Consider the following 25,450-nt stretch of genomic DNA (forward strand, 5'->3'; position numbering starts at 1 on the left):
GCACCAGGACTAATGCAATCAGGGATTACACACTTAATTGATCAAAACCACAGATTAACATAATAGAGTAAATAGTTTTAGCTTTATGGAAAGAGCCCCAGTATTCAGTCATGGCTTAAGTTAGGAGAATATACACATATGTTCTTTAGTTTTATATTATACCGCACAGATGTTTTTGTTTTCACTTGGATTTCTGGACACATTTCTTTGCTCTTTAGGTTTCACTCTCACCCGCAGGGAAGAATAGTGTTTAAGCGAAGTTGCTGTATCATAATAGGAGGGATTTCTTTGGTGTTAAGGCCATCACTTAAGCTAGTTTCACAGCATTAGCTAGTTATTTTCACCATTACTGTATATGAGAGGAGCTGGGATGACATCTTCTATCTGTAATCACCCACATGTTTTAAATACAGAATAATCCTAAGTGCCTAGCATGGCTCATAATCGCCCTATATCAACAGTGACAACTGTACCAACATAATGGCCATATACACCAGACTTGATTAACAAATTTTACAACCCGTATCCCTTTTGGTTTGTGGACCTTGTGCCCAGTTGACCCTTTGTTAAACCCCATCCTCTATGGTTACTTCGTTAGAATCTCTTATCCATGGGCTACTTCCTGTTTGAAAGCACTGAAAATAACCCTGATTTGACCTACATACATTCATATCTGATAGACTTGATTCTTAATAAACTTGGCCTCAGTGAAAGAAAAACGATAAAAACATAATAGGGTGTTTGAAGATGACACAAAACCTCTGAATACTTTTTGAAATTGATTAAAATATTACTGATATCTGATGCTAGTGATGTCTGCTAATGTAAGCTGTCCTCCCAAGTGCTTGTTCTGTAAAATAAGAGATAAATGAGATGTGTTATACTTTCAGATCTGCCTGGAGCAGCATTATTTTAAGATGCAAGTTGATGCTAACGAGATAGCTAATGTTGCAGAATGGTAACGCCAGCATTGCAATATGCTAACTTTACTATTAAGTTTGCTTTTAAGTAATACTACAGCTACCTTACATGAGCAGAACCTCATATTGGTGTAATGCTCTATCAATGGTGTAAACAAGCTGCCTGCTGCTAGCAGCCTGTAGAGCTCCAGTTAATGGCTACTGCCATCCCACTATAAAGCTCTTTAACCTGATGTAAACAACAGTGAACTGATATGGAGTTATTACTGCTGCAGAACTATTACAGATAATGTGTACACAAATCTGCAATGTGTAGATAGATTTGCAAATGAGCGTAAAGTTCTACAAATGTGTGCAATGATTTCCAAATGCATGCAAAGTTCTGCAAATGCATATAAAAATCCAAAAATTCATGTATGCATCTACTAATGTGTGCAAAGATTTGCAAATGCATGCAAAGCTCTACCAATGTGTGCAAAGATTTGCAAATATGTAAAAAGATTTAATTTGGTGTAAACTGCTGCTTGGCTCGGTATTGAATACTGGTCCACGTGCTGTGAGGCAGGCAGCCTTGCCTGTAAGCCTGCGCTGAGGGCAACAAAACCCAGTGCTGAGTATGCTTTTGCCAATGGTGCATGACAGAAGTGTTGCTAAAGTCAACATAAAGTACATAATTAACAAAATGGTCTACACATTTGCAGATTTGTGCACAAATTTGTGAATCTTGTACAGATTTGCTAATCAGTTTACAGATTTGCACATCCTTGCACACTTGCAGATCTGTGTATGTGTTTGCAATTAGTTTTGCAACAATAATAGCTCCATAACTGATAGCACTGATAGCAACTCATAGGAACAGCACATTCCGGCTCAGTTTTGATCAAAAAAAGGGGAATAAGTTGTACATAGACTGTGTCAGGATGTACTGACACATAAGCAGAGCACTGAGTTCATGACATTCAGCTTAAAAATGTGGACGGTAAGCCTGGGGATGCTAGCACTGCTTGTATTAACCAGGTTTTGCCATGTGCCATCTTAATTGGGACCGTTTACTGATATTTTTCTGAACTTTAGTGTACTAAATGCAGTTATAATTTAGCATTTAATCAGATGTGAAGTAAGTCAGAACTTCACTGCTTTCAACTATGATGATTAAACCAAATTGAGATCACGATTTCAACACGATGCACTGAAAATACTCAGCCTAATATAGTTTTTCTAACCAGAAGTAGCCTGGCAATGCATGCTAAGTGAGGGGGCTCTCTGATTAGTACATCAGCGAGCCAACAAAGGGTCAACTCGTACTGTAACTTGGTTCAAACATTATTACCCCCCACCTACCATAACTGGTAGTCTTTTTGCAAAGTGTTCTGTGCAGATATTGATAAATGAATGTGTTAAAGGACATAGAAGTGAGGCTAGAATATTGTCACATTAGTAGCAGGGACCTAAATTTAACTTAGCGTTTTCTAGTGACATGTTCCTGTGTACTAGTTTTCCTCCAAAACTTTGAAGTAGAAACAAATTTAGGAAGCATCTTCAAGGGAGCTAAAACCTTAAATTGTACATAAATGTCCGCTAATAGACGTAGAAAACTGTGTTGTTTGAATAAACAAGCATTTTGAATTGGATTCTGCTGCATCCCTTGCTTATCTCACAAGCCATAAAGCACTTTGAACAATTGTTCCTGACCTCTCTCGCCTGAATGTTTTATTCTACATAGGCTGTGCTTTGTGAGAAGCCGTGATTATTGGTTTGTTCCCTCCGTTGTATAATTTCCCCAAATGAATGTTGAAATGCTTAACCTCTGCTACAATTGGCTACAAGGCGTAAGTGAGAGCTCTGCTTTTTTTGTACGACATGTGCAGATGCATGCCCCCTCCCCCGATCTCAAAGTGTAGTTTACTATGCAATAATTGACACGACACTAAAGTTTACCAGTTGGCTCATACTTTAATATGAATTTCCTTTATAGTGCTGGTGTATGATAGATATCGGATCAGTGAACATTTTATATATCTTCTTATCTGAATTTGTCAGAGAGGTGTTATACTTTAATGCACACATGTAAATACTGAGGGGTGAGAATAATTTTCAGCGCGCATGGAGTGGTAGCTTTTGGTGAAGAGAATGCATTGAGTCTTTTTAGAGGCTGCTTCCCCTCCCTTATTTGGATATTAAAAATATTGTTTGTTTTAAATGTTGAGTATTTCCCCCTCTTCCTTAGCTGACTATTATTATGAATGTTACTGCTCACCAGATATCTGACAATGTAATAGAAAATCGGTCATCCTGAAAGCGTCTCATCCTCATGAAATGCCCGTTACATAGCCTATTGCCTACGGTTTTTCCTCCTCTACTGTAATAACTGATGAAATGTTTGTAAATAATGGCTTGGTAGGGGTTTTCAATGCTACTGAATTGATTTATGCTGTTTACAAGGCAAATAAAGGTGGTCTTGACTCTTTGAATGAAACGTGTGGTTATTGTTTAGCCTGAAGACTGCAGCTCATGTCGGAAATATATTTATTTGTTGAATGCTATTTTTTATTCCACTTTACACAGCATTACCAAGAATTTAGAGGAATATTTTATTTATTGTGCATACTCCACAACCACAGCTTCTTTCTAAGTAAGATTTTACAAAAAAAAAAACAACCCCAATTTCAGAAGTTAGGATATTGTGAACAATGTAAACAAAAACAGAATGCAATGATTTGCTTATCTCATAAACCCAGATGTTGAGACTGAGACATTTTACCATTTCATGTAAAATACTATTCTCATTTTGGATTTGATGGCAGCAACATGTCTCAAAAAAGTTGGGACAGAGCAACTAGAGGCTGGAAAAGTAGGTAGTACTAATTATAAACAGCTGGAGGGGCATTTTGCAACTAATTAGGTTTACTGGCAACAGGTTGGTAACACGTCTGGGTATAGAAGGAGCATTTTAGAGAGGCGGAGTTAGAAGTAAAGATGGCTAGAAATTGCACAACTTCAGGAGTAATTTCTGTGCAAATCCAAGGTAATAGGTGGCACAAGATCTTCAGGTGACACTGCATTAGAGGGGATATATTTTACCCTTTGCAGACAAGTTTATATCGGTCTCAGAGGTCCCCAGAACATGCCTGTGAAGTCTGTTGTTGGAAAAACACTAGGATTTTTGTACATCTAAAAAAAGCTGGTGGAGAAAGAGAGGGGGAAGGGATGGATTTTTCTGGTACTTTAGGGGATTGTGGACAGGCCGGGAGCACATATTTTTGTTAGAAAAGCCTGAAAAGGTGATTTTGCATAATAAGTCCCCCTTTAAAAACAGACATGAGTCTGTCCTGGATATCTGCATGGGTTCAGGAGCACTTCCAGAAATCCTTGTCTGTCAACACAGTTGGCCGTGCCATCCATAAATGCAAGTTAAAGCTTTACCATGCAGAGAATCCATACGTGAGAACGATCCAGAAACGTCATCTTCTCAGGGCGAAAGCTCATTTAAAACGGACTGCGGCAAAATGGAAAACTGTTCAGTGGTCATATGAATCCCGGATGTTGTGTCCTGTGGACTGAAGAGGAAAGGGACCATCCAGCTTGTTATCAGCGGACAGTTCTAAAGCCTGCATCTCTGATGGTATGGGGTTGTATTAGTGCCTTTGGCATGGGCAGCTTACACATCTGGAAAAGAACTGTCAATGCTGAGAAGTAGGTAGAGATTTTCCAGGCAACGTCTCTCTCATGGAGGGCCTCGGCTATTTCAGCAAGACAACATTAAACCACATCCATCACAACAGCATGGCTTCACAATAGACGAGTCCAGGTGCCAAACTGACCTGCAGTCCAGATCTTTCAACAATAGAAAAAATTGACATGTGTATGATGTATTTGAGCAAATACTTAGAAATAAATGCTGAAATAAGGAATAACAGTTTTTGAATAATGAAATGTTGACCAAGATAGATTTCCAAAGGTACTTAAATTCTTAGAAATTAAAGTCTAGGCTGTTTTATTTTAGAATTCAATTTAAATGTGACTTTCTTTGTTTAATGAGAAAGGTTTTAATAAAGAGCATTTCAAAATGCCTGTGTTTCAGGTGCTTGAGTCTCAGTAACAGGGTTGGACCAAGGTCAGGATACAACAACTTTAAAATAAAAATATGTCTTTGATGCCCGAGCTGGACCACATACATTATTTGATAGTTAATTACCTATATGTTTAAAGTTAATATCAGAATTTTGCTGATCAAGTCAAATAGGTTATTTTCCAAAAGATTTTGTAGCATAAATTTCCTCCAATTCTGTAATAACCCATAAACTATCAAAACCAAGCCGATGGTCTGGATAATTTCTAGATCATTACTGCATTTCTATCTATGGATATTTTCTGTTTTTTTTTTTCAAGAACCACTTAAAACCCCCTCCCTAGTCCTGATTGCTGTTGCCATTGTTTCATATGTTTTCAAATCAGCCTCTCTAATGGTATTATTGAGTATGTTACTGTATGGTACAAAGGTTTAAATTTTTGTTACCATTTTAGGTCACATAAGTTTAAATGCCTCCTCTAAACTAAGTAGCTACAAACCCATGCAAACGGAGCAGGAGGAGACTTGTTGTGCACATGGCTGCAGCTGCAGCTGCTTCCTGGGCGGAGTCACATCTGTGCAAACCGCCACTTCCTGACGTCTGTTACCGCCAAACTTAAAAACAAGAAGACGCCTTCAACATCCACAGCTGCTACAGCGTCTTTAATCAAGAAGGAGAATTTATTTATTCGCCTTAAAAATGCCTTCCACCACTCCAAAGCGGCCCTGCCCTCATTCAGTGGACGACTCGATGAACGTGTCATTAAACGACTCGATGGAGAAGAGGATAAAGCGGATATCAGTGGAGGGAAACATCGGTGAGTGAAAAAATAAATAAAATACAAACTGAAGAGGTACAACATACGCTAAGGTATCTGCGTCGTGATGGAAATAAGGCTAAGTAACGTTTCCCGTCGATTTTAGACGGCGGTAACGCTGTTTTCTTTTCTTTTTTGTCAAAACGTTAGTGGTGTTGCGGTTTAAGGAGTGACCATATTAACTGGTGACTGTACGTCACGTTCGTCCTTAGTTCTATTCGCAAAAAGACGTTAAAAACTGGAAACCCAGTTCGTTTAGTTTGTCATTAAATACATGCCTGATGCTATACCCGAAAATAAATAATTAGCCATGCGATTTGAGTCCTTCAGCTGTCAACATCTGCTGTAGCCTGACTGCAACTTTCACAAGCAGTTTCAACTGGGTGTCGCAAGCTAACACGGTCACTTTATAAACCATAACACCCCAAACCGCCTTTGGGCTTTTCTTGCCTTTTATCAGCTCTGTATTTTGTTTTTAGCAATACAGAATGCACCTGAAAGCTTCAACACATTTAGTGTGATTACTAGGTGATGTTTTTGTTATTGCTGAGCTTGTGTTTTCTGCATCCTTTGTGCGCAGCGGCGGGTAAATCCACATTTGTGCGCCTTTTGGAGCAAGAAAGCGCGGACTGGGAGGTGGTACCAGAGCCGATCGCAAGGTGGTGCAATGTCCAAACAAAAGGAAGTGACTTTGAGGTAAATTGACTCATTACACTACTCGTGCATTAACATTAATATTAGTTATTTAATGCACTGAGCTAAATTCATATATTACGCAGTAGTATGTAGAAAATGCTAAGTATCTTGAGGCCTACATCTTGCTTAGCAAAACCAAGGATGCATTTCATTATGCATGAGGAATATGATCCTCTGCTCCTCTGGCCCCTCTGGTTTAACATGCACAGCACACAGTATGATAACTAGGAGGGTCTTCATCTGTATTTAGAGTGCAGCTGCCATCTGCCCATATATCTGCACTGACTGGTCACCACCAGAGCAACAGATGGTCGCACTCTGGACAGATGAACATGCCATCGTCAGGGCAAACATCTCCAACCTCCCACACAACTGTAGACCTGACTTCACCCTCAACCCTTGCTTATTTTCAGTGGCTTAACCTGAACACATACAGTGCATAATCAGATGGATATCGTAATGCCTGGTTAATTATAGTTTAAAAACATGAAAATTTTGACACAAATGCATTTTTTTTCTACTCAAAGCTTCTTTTGCTCAGCATCATATTTTCTGACGGCACTGTAAAATGTCCTCTGCTTAAATGTTTTAAACATACTAACAATATTTAGGGCTCATGAATAGGCCTAATATTAATTACCAAAGCTAAAATAATGTCCATTATGCAACAATAATGTTATAAAACTGTCCTTTTTTTTAGCAACATATTCCCAGACAACATTGCATATTTAAAACTTTATTATTTAACCTTTAACATAACAAATATGAAATTAACTGAATGTCAAATATAGCTCAATGGCCTTCACTAGTCAAAACAAACTAGGGGAAGACAGATGATCTGCATTATTTTACTGATAATCAATAAAATCAATCAATCTTAAATTGCACTACTTCGGTTCCACTGCTAAGTTTGCCTCCCCTCCTGCTTTTCTCACTCTCCACAGTCTCACCAAATGTCCTATATTCAGTCTCACTATCTATGGAAGGCCATTACCACCAAATAAAAAAATGTAAACATGAGGCAATTCTTGAAAAAAGAAAATCCTATGTCATAATTATAACATAAAAATTTGAAAGCATGAGATAAAGTCGAAATTATAACTCTTTCTTATAATTTTGTCTTATATCTCATAATTTTGACTTTTTATCTTAACAATTCGACTCTTTAAATCATAATTATGAGATTCTATATCATAATTTGTGTTTTTATATCATAATTTTGCCTTTATGTCATAATTTTGATATTTTATCTCGTAGTTTTGTCTTATGTCATAACTTTAACTTTATGTCATAATTATTATTCCTTATCCAATAATTTTGTCTTTAATGTCATAATTTTAACTTTTTATCACATAATTTTGACTTTATGTCATTATTTTTACTTTATTTCATAATTAAGACTCTTTATGTAGGCCTAATAATTTTGTCTTTTGTGTCATAATTTCGACTTTTTAATCTCATAATTTTGACTTTTATGTCATAATTATACTTTATGTCATAATTATTACTTTTGATCTCATAATTTCTTCTTTTATGTCAGAATTTTGACTTTTATTCTTAAAATTTCGACTCTTTACATCATAATTTTGTCCTTTTATATCATAATTATGACTTTCTTTCTCATAATTTTGTCTTTTTATCTTATAGTTTTGACTTTCTATCATAATAATGACTTTGTATCTCATGATTATGACTTGGAATTCTTTTATTTTTATTGCCTAACTTCCATGTTAAACTTTTTTAAGAGACAGAAATGGGCTTCCATAAATATCGGTCAACACTAGAGAAAATACTTGAAGTACTGGAGTGAGACCTATAGAAATAGACCTATTAAGGTGGTTTCTGGATCTGGATACTCTTGTGCCCTAAGTCCAGTTCCGTTTGGTCAGTGTGAACACAAGCGTACTATACTCAGGCTCTAGACTCGAGTCAGCTTTTAGAGCTGGTCTTGTTCACAATTCAGGAGGACTTAGACTTGGTATGCAAGAGATGTGAACACAGCTGGGTACTTGCCTCTGTGTTGAATTGTAAAGGTAAAATGTCTCTTCTAAAACCACATCTCCTCAGCACAGCTCATTTCTTCCTCCTTTCTTTACCACAGTGTAAAATGATAGCATGAGGGTATTATCAGTATGAGCAGCTGTTGAAGTCCTCCGCTGAGGCTCCTGGCTCCAATGCTATTCTCTACTCCATACTGTACACAGGAGTTTGATGAAGCACCCTCTGCTGGCCACAGTACATCTGCAGGGCTGTGGGGTTAACAGTTAAACAACCCTCCTAATGCATTTCACTATAAAGAACTGGAAAGTATTAGAGGACACTGGCTGCTTTTGGAGGTTAAATTTACTAAAGTTATCAGAACCACGCCTTTGAGGAATTATTTTGAGCTCTGAATAAAACTTAGATAATTTGCTCAGTCTGTCCCTGCAGCCACAGTGATGTATGATAATTCCACCACTAGTCATTAATGTCTTTAAGATCCATAACAAGTTAATTTTTCTGTGGTTTATTTCATGTTAAAATCTTTGATCTAACTTTAAAAGCAGGTCTGTGTCCAAACAGGAAATAACTACCCTGTAAAAATCCAAAATGAGACGCAGACTGTTTTTAATACAAGACAATTTAATTTTGAAATGCAATAAAAACGATGTGATTAATGGTAGTTTTAAACATCTTAATGTTTGACAGCCCTACTTCTGTTTATCTGGTTAGATAAAGACTGTAATGACAGAAATACAAATGTGTGCATTAGGTAAATTAGGGCTCATAATGCTTCAAAATAAGGGTCATATCAAGCTTTACTTCGCTTATGCTTTTTATCCCTCAAGCCTTCAAGGCCTCATAACCTGCATATCTGACCCCATTAAAGCTTTTAAGGGCTCACAGCATTCCTGCAGATCCTTAAAATGTCTAAAAAGCTTCAGTTTGATGGTTAATTTTAAGTTTTTGAAGTTTCTTATAAAGACTCCTTGCAAAGAGGAGCCTTTCCAAACAACAGAAGGGTAAATTCAACATGAAATGCAGCAATAACAAAAGATAAAAGTCTTACAACTTAGTGAAAAAGTTAAATTGAAACGTACTAAGGAATTGGATTTGGGTGACACTCACCCCTTACCCTCTCCCCAACCCCCAAAAGGACAAAAAAAAGAGAAGAAAAAGATTGAGACGTGTCTAAAAACCATCAAATCTGCACTTACTTACATGCATTTAATTATCTTTTATTAAAAGGCCTTACATTTGATTAAAAAGTGTGCAGCCACCCTGGGTTCAATGCTCAGGCTTTAGAATGGAGACTGGATCCAGGCCTTCAAGTCTGTCAGGAATATCTCTGGTCCATGGGAATAAAACAAATCACCCGAAGAAGAGCTAAGCATGCAAGGGAAGAACATGCAAGCCCGTCACAGAAAAGCCATGTTTCAGCTAAGAGGAAAAAAAAAAAGACTTTTAAAGACTACAAATACTTGGACATTTGACTGAAGTGTATTAGCAGAAAAACAAATAAAGCCAAAGAGGTACTCTGTGATTTTTCTGCACTTTGTCTCAGCCTGTCTCTTTGTCCCGTAGGAGCTGACCACATCTCAGAGGAGTGGAGGGAACATATTGCAGATGATGTATGAGAAACCGGAGAGGTGGGCCTACACCTTCCAGAGCTATGCCTGCATCAGCCGAGTGCGAGCACAGATCAGATCAGCCAATGGGAAGCTCCAAGAGGCTGAGAATCCTGTGCAGTTCTTTGAGCGATCCATATACAGCGACAGGTATCCAATCATGTCTAAAAAACTATAATGTATGTATATTTTAGTCATTTGACTTTACATCCGTTGTTTTACCGTAGTGTGGTGGTTGTATGTAGTGGTTTGTATTGAATAAGTTGCAGGAGATTATTAAAAGCACCCTAAACCTCAGTTTTTAATCCATTTTTCTCCAATGACTCCTGTTCTGTCTCAGGTACATTTTTGCAGCAAACCTGTATGAAAGTGAGTGCCTGAGTGAGACGGAGTGGTCCGTCTATCAGGACTGGCACGGCTGGCTGCACAGCCAGTTTGGCAAGAACATCGAGCTGGACGGTATCATCTACCTCCGAGCTTCGCCTGAGGTACCGCCCTTAACCCCCTTTAATTGTTTTACGGCTTTATCATGCAGGGATATCAGAGTTGTGTATTGCTGGGGTGCTTTTACTTTTAAATGTTAAAACTCCTTTTGTTGCGTGTCTTTATGCAGAAATGCTTGGAGCGGTTGCACCTGAGGGGCAGAGAAGAAGAGCAGGACATCCCTCTGGAGTATCTGGAGAAGCTGCATTTTAAACACGAGAGCTGGCTGCAGCATAAAACCATGACGTAGGTTGAGACATTTGGTTGAAAAGACTCTCCTTTAAAGTCTTTATGTATCTCCAAATATGCCCATTAGTGCAGACAATGGATGCATTACTGGAAAAAAAGGATGTTGGTAATCTGACTGATGTGGGTGATTAGAGAAAGACCTAGAGGGGTGCTAAGAGAAGGCTTCCTGTCTACATGATAGACATCTGCCTCATTACTGTCCTTTTTAAATGCTTTTATCTAGTCAGACTTTACAGAAGAGTAATGGGGTCAGGCATGACAAAGAGAAACTCAGTGGAAGATTTTTTTACTGAGCACCTGAAGGGAAAAGTTGAAATATTGGTTAAACAGTTGCTGAGAGGAATGAAGTTAAAAAGTTAAGTAACTGTTTCAATAAGTTGCATGTCAAGAGATAAGTGGAAATGTTGAGACACCGATGGAAGAAAGTCATTTATAAGGGAAATAATAAAACTTAAAGGGGAAAGGTCTGAATGGTAAGGATGGGGATTATAGTCAGATGTCAAGGGGGAAAAATGTTCAAATATTGAGGGAGAAATCTTTAAATGTCAGGCAAAAAGATGAAATATTGAGGAAAAATTGACAAGGAGGTCAAAAAAGAAAAAAATAAACCCAGGAAAAAGTCAAAATATCAGGATTTATTTTATAGATTAGTCATGATGTTTAGGTAGTAACTCGAAATACATGTGTAAAGAAGAAATTAAAATTTAAAGGGATTTCTTAAAACCATTTCATGTTTAATATATTGAAAGAAATTTGTTAAAAATAATGGTGAAATCTTATCAAGAAAAGTGTGAAATACTTGTTGGTGGGGGGTAAAAGGAACAAAATTCGAATGATTTTTTTCAGTATTTCTAAGGAAAAAGGTTAAAAAAGTCATGGTTTTTTTTTTTTTTTTTTCAGATTTATTTTTGGCCTTTTTGCCTTTATTTGATAGGACAGTGGATAGAGTCGGAAACAGGGGAGAGAGCGGGGAGAGACATGCAGGAAATAGTGCCACGGGCCAGATTTGAACCCGGGTCGCCTGCGTATATGGCATGCGCCTTAACCACTCGACTACCGGCGCGCCAAAAGTCATGTTTTTTAAATGTTAAGTTAGTTGAATTGAATTGAAAAAGTAAAGCTGAAATGATGATAAGATCACATGAAATGTTTAAGGGGGAAATGTTTGCTTAAAGATCCTGTAAGGTGAAAAGTTTATTTTAGGTTTTTTGTATGACAGGCCACTTTGTTATGAACCACCAGGCCAAATTTCAGTCATGAAACACATCTATAAGTCCATAAAATTAGGTTTCAAATTAATGAAAATTTAGGTCGTAAAATCTTCTCCAGGATGGTTCGGGCGTGTCTGTTGATTGAGCTGAAGCCACACCCACTCAGGAGAACTATGATCCTATCAGAGCGCAGCCGTGTGTCAGGAGGAAAAAGAAAAGAAAAAACTTTAAAACGTCAAACATTTAAACAAGTTAAAGAATTTAAGAAAAAGTGAACTGAAATAGAATTTCAACATCATTCTACCTTTTCTTCTTGACCTTTGACACTTAAAGTGCATAACGGAGAAAAAAACCCTCATGTCTTCATCATTCCTGACCCTTATTAGATTTTGCATGATAGTCAGATGAACACAAAACATGAAGAGCAAAAGTCTGAGAAAACAAACTTCACCATAAAAATCCACTTTTGTCCAAAGAGTCACAACTGGGTCACTGTCTCATTTACTGCAACAAATTCAGTTTTTCTCCTATTTTTGATGGGAGGGGACATGTCATCCTTACACCAAAATACACAATCCTAGCACTGTTGTTTTATGGCAAAAATCTGTCTGAACAAAATAAAGGATGTGCCAGGCTTTACTGACTCTCTTCTCTGACCCACAGCATGGATTTTGAGTATCTCAGTGACGTCCCTGTCCTGACCATAGACGTGAGTGAAGACTTTAAGGCGAGCAACTCAAAGAGCGCCGACATGATTGAAAAGGTGAGTTAAAAGTCAGAGAGAAAGGCTCACCCTTAACGGCCATGTCAGATTGGTGTGTGGTGGCTGCGTAACGTCTGCAGCATGGCTTGATTTTCATTCCTGCATGCATGTTCATGAATCAAGCCGCTTGGCCAAAACAGACGAGAATGGTGGAATGTGTCATGGCAAGTTGCACGGCACTGTTACACTCCTGGTTTGTGCTTTCAAAGTAAAAGCCTGGTTTAGCATTTCTGTTGCAAGATTCCCCTCATTTTTACAGAATGCTTTTATTCTGAAGTTTGAGTTGAGCCACTTGTAGAGAGATTTATTGTGGTGAACTCCTCACCAGCTCCCTCTTTAACAAATGTTGACATCATATTTGTGCAATTCAGACCTGACTCTCTTCTGCTTACAAATATGAAATATGATGAGGAAAATATCAATATGCATGTTAGTTTTTAGTTATGCATTCAATGATCATCTTTTTGTAACCTTTGCTTCTTTTGCACAAGCCTAGTAAAAACTGCAGCAAGCCTAAAGGCCGAAAAGTATTTAAAATGTTTTAGACTGATGGTTGAGCTGCGTCCTTCAGGGTTTGATCCTGTTGATAGTAAATCAAACAGTCAGATTTTCTCCATAGAAGAGCAGCCTGAGGGTCGTCTACTGTTTCATGTTGGTGGCAAACACAGAAACCTTACCTGGAGATTTTCCACCCCAATCAGAAGTCATTAAAAGGGAAACGGCCTGATATTAATCACAAAGCTCTGCATGAATGTCCCCAAGGACTGAAGTGGAGACTAAAGGGAAAGCTTTAACGCTCACTTGTGATGCTAAGAGCTAGAGATGAACCGTTTTGGAAAGTTAGGACTGATACCGATACCGCTGCTGTTTCCAGTACTACTTTTGATGTAAGACTCCCACTATGGCAGAGTTTTCTCTCATATTTGACCATGAAAACACATCAGTTTGGTCATGTATTCTCAATATATGCATTAAGTTGATTTGATCAGCTACTGACATCTATTCATGCCACATTATTCTGATATTGAACACCAATGCATCTGTACATCCCTACTAACATCTTTAATGTTGTCGTTCCAGGTGAAGGAGTTCCTGAGCACGTTGTGATGTTTGAAAATTTCAGCGATGGGAGAAATAATCCATGCAAACGTGAGGACATAGAAGCATGACAATGATTTTTTAAAATGAACTAGCCTGTAGCGTTTTAATCTTTTTATTGCTGTTTTTGTTTTTTTTACCTCAGTTGTGTATTTATGTTTTTTTATGTGCACATGAATATATATGTCAATTTTGAATTCACAAACGACAATAAACTTGAAAGACTTTTATGCACCATGATGACAAAGAAATAACGTCTCAAAGAGTATTTAATTTTGAAGAACTCAATGCAGTTTTACTAACTTTGGTTTTGTAACTGGGTCTTACTGCAGTTGTCCAGAAGAGGGCGCCAGTCTCCGTAACACGACCCAGTCAGCCTTTTTTCTGACTCTCCTCAACATTCAGACCCCAATTCATCTTAACAATTTTAAAATCAGAGCACGTTTGAAGGATTCAGTTTGTTTCTAGTATTAATTACTGCAATTTCTTATGTGTTTACATATTTAACCTTGAATATTTTCCTGACTTTAAATGTTCATTTACCTTGTGCTCTAATTTGCTAGGATCAAGTCAAAGTTCATTTAAATAGAATTGTTAAGCAACCATGGTTGACCGAAGTGCAATCCTGATTTAAAACTAGATTGTAGAAAAAATAGTAAAAACACTGAAAAAAATAAATACAAGTAGGATAAAGTCCTGGAAAGACTTGCACTTCTATTCTTGGTTTCACTTTTTAATTGTGTAAATGTTTGAATGTAGTTACATTCATTTTGTGGTAGAAGTGGATTAAAGCCACCAGAGAGCACTGTAAAGTTACCTCCAAGGCTTTTTAAGATGAAATAGATTTAAAATGAAAGTCTGCAGAAGGGTTGGGTAAGAGTTTTATTTTAGAGCAATGTCTATAGTCTTAGTGCTGGTTTTGATTAAGAATTCTACTAATTTGAGATTCAAGAATGGTGGTCAGGTACTTTTAACGAGAATTTAAAGGCATTTGTTGGTAAAATTACAATAATATAGATATATCTTTGACACAGCGATAAAAATAGAGCTCATCATTGGGTAATTTATTGTTTTCAGTATCAAATATTGCAGACTAACTCTTGCAAATTGTCTAAATTGCACAAAAACACCAATAACAAGGATCTGTACTCATCAGAATCATGATGATTCTTATTCTAATTTTCAGAGGTATCAAAGATACCAAAACGTAAACGTTGTCCATCATTTTTTTTTAACCAAAGAGAGAGAGTGCAATCTGAATTGCATTAATATGTTGGCAACATTGTGAAAAATGACCTGAATTGGGAAAGAGGGAGGGTTCATAAAGAAATTCATATCTTTTTGATATAACAAGAATCAAATTAGAAGTCCTTGACTCCATATGTTGGCTAATTTATTGTTGTTTATTATCAAATCTAACAGGAAAAGTCCTGCACACTGTAAATTGCACAAAAACATTGGCAACATTTCAATACATGGAGGTTGCCAGACTGCTCTATAGTCTTCTTTACCATGTGTTTCAAAATGATGAGATCTGTATTATTTTCTATCAGAGGGATGAAAAAAAGAAAGCTAAAGGTTGTCGGTCATGTTTTAACCAAAAGAGAAAGAATGCAAATTTAAATTGCATTAATATGTTGGCAACATTGTGAAAAATGATCAGAAGTGGGAAAGCGAGGGCTTCTACATACACTGGTTCCTTTTCATACCATAGCAACAAAAAATAGAAGTCCTTGTCACTGAGTGTTTTGTCATTTGTTGTTTGAAATGATCACAAATTGTAGGCAAACTCCTGCAGTGTCTAAATTGCGCAAAAACATCAGTAACATTTTGATACATTGAGGTTGTCATTGTTCTACACTCAAAAGATGAGTGATCCTTTATTTGCATATCCGAGGTATCTAAAAGTACAAAAACTTAAAGGTTGTCATATTTTTAACTAAAGAGAGGGAATGCAATTTGAATTGCATTAATATGTTGGCAACATTGTGAAAAATGATCAGAAGTGGTAAAGATAAAGGCCCGATACTTGTTAAATACCCCAACAGCAAAATTAGGTCTTTGTCACCCGATGTTTGGTAGTTTATAATTTTGATCAACAAAAATTGCAGACAAACTTCAGCACACTGCCTAAATTGCACAAAAACATTGTCAACATTTTGATATATTGAGGTTACCAGAGTGTTCTGTAGTGTTTAATAATAAATGTGTTTCAAATTGATGACTTCTCCATCATTTTTTATCAAAAGGATGAACAAATTACAGAAACCTAAAGGTTGCCAGTCAAGTTTTTAACTAAAAGAGAGAGAATGCAATCTGGCTTGCATTAATATGTTGGCAACATTGTGAAAAGTGATTAGTGGGAAAGATAGAGGGTTGATACCACAACAGCAAAATTAGAAGTCTTTGTCACCCAGTGTTTGGTAATTTTCTATTCTGACTGAAAAAAATTGCAGACAAACTCCTGCACAATGCCTAAATTGCACAAAAACATTTTCAACATTTTGATATATTGAGGTTGCCAGAGTGTTCTATAGTCTTTAATCATAAATGTGTTTCAAATTGATGACATCTCCATCATTTTTTATCAGAGAGATGAAAAAAATACAGAAACTTAAAGGTTGCCAGTCATGTTTTTAACTAAAGAGAGAGAATGCAATCTGGATTGCATTAATATGTTGGCAACTTTGTGAAGAATGGATGAAACAGGGAATGAGAGCATGCTTCAAATTATTTGCATACCTTTTTGAGACCAACGCTTCAAAAGCAAAAGTTTTAGTGTCCTCATTTTGGGTATTTTGCTGTTTTCGTGTATCATAAACTGCAAAGTAACTCCTGCAAACTTCTGTAATTTCCCAACTTTGTTGGCAACTTTTGGCTAAGTGGGTAGAACTTGCCAGAAGCAAGGCTTTTCCTCTGTCCCTGCCAGTTACGACCACTTTACCAAATGTTGACAACATATTTGTGCAATTCAGAGTGTGTGCTCTTTCTTTTGGTTAATAAGAAGTCTGGATATTTCTGATGACACTGTTCATTAAAATTATAGAGATTTGATCATTTTGACAAACAAAAGAGCCAGCCAAGTTTGACAACCTCAACTAAAGAAATGTTGCCAATGTTTTTGTCCAATTTAGACAGTTTGTAGGGGTTTGCTTGCAATTTTTGATCATCATTATTGAAAAATGCCCAGTATTGCAGTTTTTGGACTTCTGTTTTAGTTACTATGGTATCCAAAAGGGTTCAATGTGGTTTGATTTCACTAGAATCATATCAAAGTTTGTATCTTGTTATTGTAAAACACTTTTTTTTATTTCTTAACATAAGAAATAAAACTCAAATCTGGTTTTGGTCTTCCAACCCTTACTCTACAGCTGAATTAAGTTAAAATTTAAATATTTTGTGCCAAAGGTCCCAGACGCACTCCTGCTTTGCAATCATTCATCAAAAAAAAGACTGACATTAAAGTCCAAGCTGTTGGAAATCTCTCCAAACTTACTTAAAGAAGCAGCAACATGTTTGAATTCCCTAAATTGAGTGAAATCAAAGTTTCACTCTTCCCCTTTAGTTGTAAAGCGACCAATAAAGACACCATTAGTCAAGTAAAAGTGCTGCTGCGCCGCCCAAGAGCACAACTCCATGACCTCCGCCCCCTGGTGTCGTCACTCAGGAGGAGGGATGGCACTTTAAATATGGAAAAAGACACGCTGCGCTCCCAGAGTCTCTCCACACGCTTCAACCGAGACGCCAAAACGAGTCTTTTCATCTCCACCATGTCACCGAGACACGAGCTGAGCGAGCCCAGCACGATATGAGGAGCGCGTGTCTGCTTTTACATCTGATTTTCAGAGTGGAAGAAATCATTCCAGCGAGATAGAGACTTTTCTTTTTGACTTTTTTATCTGACTCCGACTATAGAGTAGGTGAAGATCTGCAGGCAAAGACGACCAGAGAGCAGAAGGACGCCGGATTGATCAGCTTTAAAAGGCGAAATTGGACACCATGAGTTCCGATAAGTCAAAGTAAGTTTATGATCTCTCGTCTTTCCTTGTTAACAGTTTACAGCAAGGTGAACTTTCGCCTGCAGGAGGGCATTTCCAGCCCAGGTGAGAAAATGTAAATGAGGTATCAGGTGAGATTCAAGCACCAACTGTGAGTTTCAGGCGCATTCAGTGCGCATTTCTGCTGCTTTTCTGTGCGTAAAACTTCCCATTCCAGCTTTAGTACATGGTTTATCTCTTCACTTACGCCAAACCTTCAGCTAATTAAAATAGACTCTAGATTAAGCTTCAAGCAAGTTTAGAAACAACCTCATTCATTCGTGTTCCAACCACCCTTCTCTGCTTAAGCCACTGCTGCCGCACCGCTGTGGCTATGCTCGGCCAGGTAATCTATTTTCCAAGAAGCTGTCACCGGTGATTAGTGAGACGTGCAGGCAGGGAGCGCGGGCCAAGAGAAGGAGAGCTATCTCTGGCGAAACTTTTCAGAATAAGCGGAGTGTGTTCGCTTCACAAAGCCATGTGGAAAACTCCACACCGGATCAGCCTGTGCGTCCACGTTGCGCAATGACGCGGCAGACTCCGCGGTTACTATGAAACACGGAAACGCAGTGCATGACCCTTTCTGACAAGCACCTGGAATTCATCTGCTGGTTCTGAAACCTCATCTGCAGCCAGAATTACTGACGTTTACATACTTGAATATGGTGAAATATTTGATAGGTCAAAATACGCATCTGAGTCTCATTGTAGCTTTGGCACAGATCTCTGTTGTCTCACTCAGAGGTGATTTTAGGGTCTGTAGGCCCCCTCCAATGAGGGTTTCATCACCATTATTCAGTGTTCAGGGGTGGTTTCACTGATTTGGAGGCTTTAGACAGAAGGCACCATTAGTCCCTTCTCTGTTGAGTTGAAAGCAATCATAGGGTGTGTAAAAAAACATTTTAAAGTTTCTCTTTCCATGTAAAGCCAAAGAACTACACCACATCACCTATCACTTTGTATTTGAGAGACCAAAAGTCACTTTTGAACATATTTAGTGTTGAGGCATGATACAACATGCAAAAATAAGAATACATTGGCACTGCATGATGTATTGTTAGATTTGATTTGGCAAAAATCATTAATATTAACCATTTCATGCCACTTTGCCACACAAATCTTCAATTTTATAGGTTTTAGATGTCCTTACAGATCTACTGTGACACAATTTCCTCACTTTGAAGACATTTTGGGGGCTTGAAATCAGTCCAGAATTTCCTGGAACCCTTACTGGTTTCAAGCTCCATTTTTTTCCTGATTTGTTTTTTTTATTGTCCAGTAATACAGTCCTTACATTTACATGTAAGAAAGTGGAATGGTACATTTTCACAAGATTATGCAAAATCAAACATTCCAACAGATCTTTGTGTACCTAACTCCAAATTCCAGGTCTTTGTTGACATGCATTTTCTGGACATTTTTTTTTTTTTGGCTACTCAATGGAGCCAGGAAAAGGCAACTATTTACATCCAGAGAGAAAGTGATACAGAAGAAGAAAAGGAAAATAAGTAATGATAATGAAAAGACAAAGGAATAAATGATAATAATGATAATAATCCATCCTAACAAAAGTGGCAGTTTTCATCTTCCAATTTGCAAATGACAACATTCATGTATTGAGAAGAGGAGAAAATAGACATAGTCACTGTAAAATTGCTGAAATCAGCGCTCTCTCACTGTGCAATGTTCACAAAATCAGGTCTCAGAGGCCTAACGTCAAGCTCCATTTTAATGCTATTCGTCTACCCCTGGTGGCCCCCTGTTGCATTCTGTATCCTCATTGTAATCACTGGATCTAATTCTGATGCATACCTAACATTTGATGCAAAACATGCCTAACATTGAGGACCTTTGGTGCACGACACTCCAGACATTTGCCTGCTTTTGCCTAAAAGTAAAACTCCCTATAACTGTATTTGGCAGTGACAAAGTAATTTACCTCTGGACTGTACTTACAACATTTCACCAGTCATGTCTGTAGCCTCGACAACTGTGCATTTAAGCTTCTGGAGTGTTTGGAGTGTTTTTACAGAACCATTTTTTTGCCAATCGTCCAGTTCAGGGGTTGCAGGGGGCTGAAGCAGATTCCAGCTGTCACTGGGCTGACATGGAGGCAAATAAGCAGGCGCACTCACATCTATGGGCAATTTAGAGCCACCAATTAACCAAAAGAGCATTTTTTTTGACTCAGTGGAAGCCAGAGCAGCCAATGAGATTGCACCACTGTGCAGAGTTATTGGTCTATCTAGAGTCCATAGAGCAGGGTTGTCCAAACTATGGCTCGAGGGCAAAACGTGGCCTGAGGTCCATTTTGATTGGCCCACAGCAAATTCTAGAAATGTGATGAAATGTGACCCACATTAAAACATGAAGCTTGATTGTATTCTGCTTTGTAGCTTTAGCACAAGGGCGGTGCTGCCTTGCTAATTCTGTAAACAAACATTTTGACACAAAGTATTTATTCATTTGGCGACTAAATTGAGAGGACACTGTAAATGGTAAATAAATTGGAAGCTAAAATAAATGTCTTGATTTCTATCTCCCTGATGGATTGCAGCAGCAAATAGCAGTACTGGTAAGGGGCGGAGCCAGTGGTAGCCAGGGCCAAACAGGGTTCTCTGAAGTCTCAGTGGCTTCCACAAAATCCTGAAAATGACTGTCTGTTTTCCATGTGAGCCGTTAATAAGGCATACTCAGTCACTAAGCATATTTTGGTCTACATTACATTGCTTTTACTTACTTGAATCTCTACAAGGCGAGGTGTAAGTGGCCCCAGCATCCTTAGATATAGAATTGTATGTGGCCCTTGGTGGAAGATTTTGGAACACCCCTGCCATATATCCATTCATAAAATCCCTTCTGATGCTTGTTGTTTAGCAGTATATTCTATTTCTTATCCTATAGGGGTACTTAACTTTACCCAACTTTGTAGTTCTGGAGGTTATCTTATGGTGCAAACAGAGCTGGCAGTGCTACTTTCTATCAGTTTTGTTCCCCAGCATAACTTAATCGAACTAGGAACCTTCCTGCTGTGAGGCAGCAACAGTAGCCACTGCACCGGTGTGCAGCCCTGTTGTAAATATCTTTAAAAATGGCATAAAAGGCATAAAATACTGTGTCAGTGTAAAACTGGAGGGTTTTCTTTGGCCTAAGCTGCTCTGCTAGCAGAGTAAGCTGATTGTTAAATGCCAAAGATCAGTGAGGGCGCATTAGTGCCATCCTAAAAGGATCTGTTAATTTTTTAAACTAACATTTATATTAATTAAAATCAAATTTTACAGCTTTATAAAGCAGAAAATTTCAAGATTTAACTTCAAGTTCTTTCCTCAAATTAACAGAATTGTTTCATTTTTTTTCTAGGTAGGGTGAACCATGTTTTTACAGACCTCAATAGGCCCCAGAAAGCCCCTGCACCCCCTTATGAGCAGCCTTGGTCACAGGAATAATGTATGTGACACTGAGCAGGGCAACAAGAGTGATGGGGGCCCCCTTAGGGGGGTTTTCTACTGTCATTTCAAACTTTGTACATTTTGAGCTCTTGTTTTGGTTAAGTTTTTTCAGCCCTTGGAGACACCCTAAGTTGCATTGCCACCAAGCTGTCTTCAGATCAGTTTCTGAGAGAGTAGCTAGACTCACTGCTGCCTGTTGATTGGTTAGAAGAATCTTTACTTCCTGTGCAACAGTGGTGATAAGGAATAGACACAAAAACGGCCATGTTTTGTATGAAACTGAACCGTTTCCCTCCCTCTTTTCATTCTGGACCTGCTTTCAAAGGAAATGTTTTTACACTCAAGGAAATATAGCTTGCTGTGCACTGGATAGATTAAAATTGATACTGCTGCAGTATTTCTAAAATGGGGACTGCTGTCTTTGGGTTTCATAATGCATCAGAAACCAGTAGATGACATTACATTAGCTTGCAGCTTCTCTGGTGTCACTGTAACTGTCTGTTCTACAGTGAATGATTCTGAGAGTCACCTAGTGTAGATTAACTCACATGTATGCCCTACCCTCTCTCTACAATGGCTGTATAAACCGTAAAATCCAAACTTGATTCCTCATTCTTCTGTCTTTTGTGTCCGGTTGTGAAATGTAGCTGCAACGGGGAAATGCTGTCAAGTTTTCTTTGTGTGTCACTGATTTTTTTCCTCTGTGAATCTTCCTCATGGTTCTTACCTGAGTCTTGAATGCTCCTTTGTGCTCTTTGTGCTGAGTGATGATGGCAGAAATTAGATATTCATTTCCTCATCCAGCTGAGTGCTGTCACTGGAAAGTCCAAAAGCCCTCAGAGGAGAGTTTAACTTTCTTTGTTAAACCTTTGGTTAGACAACCTCGAAACTACAACCAGTGCCAACTACATTCAGACTTCAAACTGGGGTTATCACAGCGTCAGGATTCTGGCTGTGTTAAAATGCTACTACAAATCATGCAACAAAAACTGAAGTCCTAGGCACCTTTAAATTTACAAAAACTACAAGCAAAGGTCCGCACAATGTCTTAATTTTGTAAATATGTTTGCATTGCTTTGAAATGTTGCTATTGTATTTATGCTATTAAAGGGATAGTTCAGCATTTTTGAAGTTGAGTCATTTGGGGTACATGTCAGTAGAAGTAACATTTGCCTCCAGTGATTTTAGTGAGCATTGCTCCTTTGAGTAGTCACTGGTTGTACTGGCCAGGAAGCTAGGCTATACAGTGTAACAGATGGGAACAGTTTTCTCCCCAGAATTTAGTAAGTTTTGGGGAAAAAAGAGCCACTAAACAATGTTGGCTCTACTGTAGATGCTATCAAAATTTTTGTAAGTGTTGTATTTTATTCCCAGAGAGCCTCTGTTTTTTTGTCACTATTTTGCAATGCAAGAGCACGTAACCAGTAGCCAAAGCCTGCATTGCAAAATAGTGACAAAAACACAGAGTCCTTCTGGGTAAGCAATAAAAGTTTTCAGTAGTGCGTACTTTACAGCCAACATTGATTTGTGGCCCATTTTTACACAAAATTGTCTAAATTCTGCAGGGATACTGTACCCATCTGTGACACTGTATAGCCTAGCTTCTAGGCCAGTACAACCAGTGACTCTTTAAAGGAGCAATGCCCAGTAAAATCACTGGAGGCTAATGCCACTATTATTGCTATGTACCTGATATGGCCCAACTTTAAAAATACTGATATAACCCTTATTGATAATTTTATGCAATCTGTGTTACTTATTGCATTTTCTTTTTCTGAGTATATTTTATTTTGTACTATTAATATTTTGTTCTATTAGATGATTGGGTATCACTGTAGGCACCTGTGGTGATTTAGAGGGGTACATAAGTAGAGGGACAGCATGGATCTGGACTGGCCTATGTTTTTGTGCAAGAGAGGCAGCAGAAGCTGTGGCTTCATCTGTTCTTTTGCTATCTCTTTGCATCAAAAGTGCAGACCTCCTGCATGGATAACAGGCTTCTTTTGCCTTCATACATTGCATCTCCACAGTGCAACTTGTGACCATTTGATTATGTTTGGTATAGGTTAAGTTTATTCTGTGCAACCCTACTTTAAACATTTGTTTTATCCCAGCTTCCCCCCACTTTGCAACTTTTATCCCTTAAAGTAGTGGTTCTACACTGGTTGGTCAGGACCCAAGCTGGTCAGGTAGTGGTTTTCAGTGGATCCCAGAAACATTGTGGCAAAGTCTAGATTTTATTTAACTCCATTTGCACCAAAAGCACGTAAATTTTAGTTGTTTTCATGAGAACGTGATATATTTATCTCTATTTCTTGGGAAAACCAAGCAAAAAAAAAAAACAGATCAAAACTTAGACATTATCAATGGAAAAATGAGGTAAAATTAAATGTATGCATGCATGTCCCTTCTAGCTTTTATAATGTATGCTTTTTAAACATTTTTGTTAAGTTTGGACTCATGTTTTGTCCATTTGGGGTCTGAACTTAAACCTTTTTCTGAAATTTGAGGGGACAAAATTTTGAACTGTCGCTAACAGAGCAACGATGCCCAGTCTCTATGATTAGGTTTCTAGCTGTGCAAACAGAGGCAGCTTGGTGTGGTGGCCCTGCTGGACCTCATCCCACATTGCTGCAGCCTGTTAGCACTGTAATAGTCTTCACTGCACCATCACTATTGCATGTAAGCACATGTTATGTTATGTTTTGAGACATTTTTTGCAAATTCACTGCTTTAAAAACAAATTTGAGGGGTCAAAAATGTTTGTTTGGGGGTGACAGGTCCTGAAGCTTGACTAGTTGAGAACCACTGGTTAAAAACAGACTTTTAGTGATGTAATGGATGATTTCAAATCTTTTAAGAAATAAATGAGAACATTTTTGTGCCTCAATATGGCAAAATGTTGCAACAAAAGCTTTCCCAAGTTGCTCCTTTTATCCATGCGGTCAAAATTCCAAACGCTCCTCATCTTAAATGGCAAAGAAAAGCAGATAAACAACAGTTTTAAGGAGCTGCTGCCCACAAATGTTTGACATTTCTGCCTGAAAATTCTCTTAAATGAGTAATCCATTATCAAAAGGTCGACTCATCATTGCAGTTGTGGTTTATGCATTTAGTTTTGCAATATTCTTCAACTTTGGCTATGTGAAACAGTGCTTTTTACCCTTGCTGCATGCATGAAAAAGTGCTAAATGAAGGCTAATTAAAGCCATTGTGCTCTAGAATAACTCTGCTTTAAGTATCACTCACTGCTGGCAGCTTTAAAGGTCGCTATAAACAGTTACCTCGAAATCGGATTACACTGTGATGTTGGTTTGAGATATTTCTGCAGAGATTTAAACACTTTAAGTTTGACTTTTAATGAATCTGAATTAGTTTACTTGGCTGATCTAATTCAAATCCCTCCCTTTGATCATTCTGCAAGATATGAACTTAAAAAATGGCTCAAATCATCCCTCAAAAACTTAAATTTGTAATGTTTTGATGCTAAATGATCATATCTAGGTGTAGTATCACACCCGTGTCATCCCTATATGTCTGGTTTTGCCGGCAGTGTTGGGGGGTTCAGGCTACCCTCCTGCTGAACCTAGCCACTGGTGGGATCTGGTGCGTCATTCTGTTAAAGAGATGGAGATGATCCCTGATCCCGAGCAGCTGATCCCAGCTCCTCACGCACCGACAGGTTTATCCCGACCCATGAGGTCACTAAGACGACAAGCAGCAGCAGCAAAGGGAGAAGTTGGGAGATGGATGCAGCTGGCTGCTCTCTGACCCCTCACCCAGCTTTTGATTTTTATTCCTTTATTAATCAGCAGGAAATGATAAAGAAGATAGAGAAGATTCCAGAGCAGACACAGGATCTTATCAGGCTTAGTCATGATATGCATGTAGTGTCTGCTTTCTGCTGCCTAACTTGAGCTAAAAAATAAAGTTCCTGGTGCTCTCTACCTCACAGCTTCCAATGATCCTCCTGCCTTTTTTACATATATCCATAATTTAGCTTTGCATAGCTCATTTTGACCAAGCAGCCCTCTCAGATCAGGAATGCC

At 38.1% G+C, this 25,450-nt stretch overlaps 2 protein-coding genes across 3 annotated transcripts in view; both read left to right on the plus strand.

Moving 5' to 3' along the window:
• Positions 1-5,581: 5,581 nt before the first annotated feature.
• On the plus strand, positions 5,582-14,166 carry dck (deoxycytidine kinase). Its single transcript, XM_041811119.1, has 7 exons — positions 5,582-5,807; positions 6,388-6,503; positions 10,068-10,261; positions 10,452-10,599; positions 10,725-10,840; positions 12,718-12,817; positions 13,898-14,166. The coding sequence occupies exons 1-7, from the start codon at positions 5,690-5,692 to the stop codon at positions 13,922-13,924; spliced, it is 819 nt and encodes a 272-aa protein (XP_041667053.1). The 5' UTR covers positions 5,582-5,689; the 3' UTR covers positions 13,925-14,166.
• Positions 14,167-17,645: 3,479 nt separating this feature from the next.
• The window catches only part of LOC121525381 (electrogenic sodium bicarbonate cotransporter 1-like), a 66,966-nt gene continuing 59,161 nt past the window's right edge, over positions 17,646-25,450 (plus strand). For both annotated transcript variants that reach the window (XM_041811362.1, XM_041811363.1), the window contains exon 1: positions 17,646-17,934. In XM_041811362.1, the coding sequence (XP_041667296.1) occupies positions 17,915-17,934 (20 nt within the window). In that variant the 5' untranslated portion in view covers positions 17,646-17,914. The remainder of the gene's footprint in view (positions 17,935-25,450) is intronic.

This window comes from Cheilinus undulatus, linkage group 17 (genome assembly GCF_018320785.1).
Source record: "Cheilinus undulatus linkage group 17, ASM1832078v1, whole genome shotgun sequence".
Taxonomy (NCBI): domain Eukaryota; kingdom Metazoa; phylum Chordata; class Actinopteri; order Labriformes; family Labridae; genus Cheilinus; species Cheilinus undulatus.

Excerpts from the sequence above, each read along its gene's own strand:
- dck (XM_041811119.1), top strand. The coding sequence starts at position 5,690 with ATGCCTTCCACCACTCCAAAGCGGCCCTGCCCTCATTCAGTGGACGAC. Across the intron at positions 5,808-6,387 it reads ATCAGTGGAGGGAAACATCG|CGGCGGGTAAATCCACATTT; the intron begins GTGAGTGAAAAA and ends CTTTGTGCGCAG. Across the intron at positions 12,818-13,897 it reads GCGCCGACATGATTGAAAAG|GTGAAGGAGTTCCTGAGCAC; the intron begins GTGAGTTAAAAG and ends TTGTCGTTCCAG.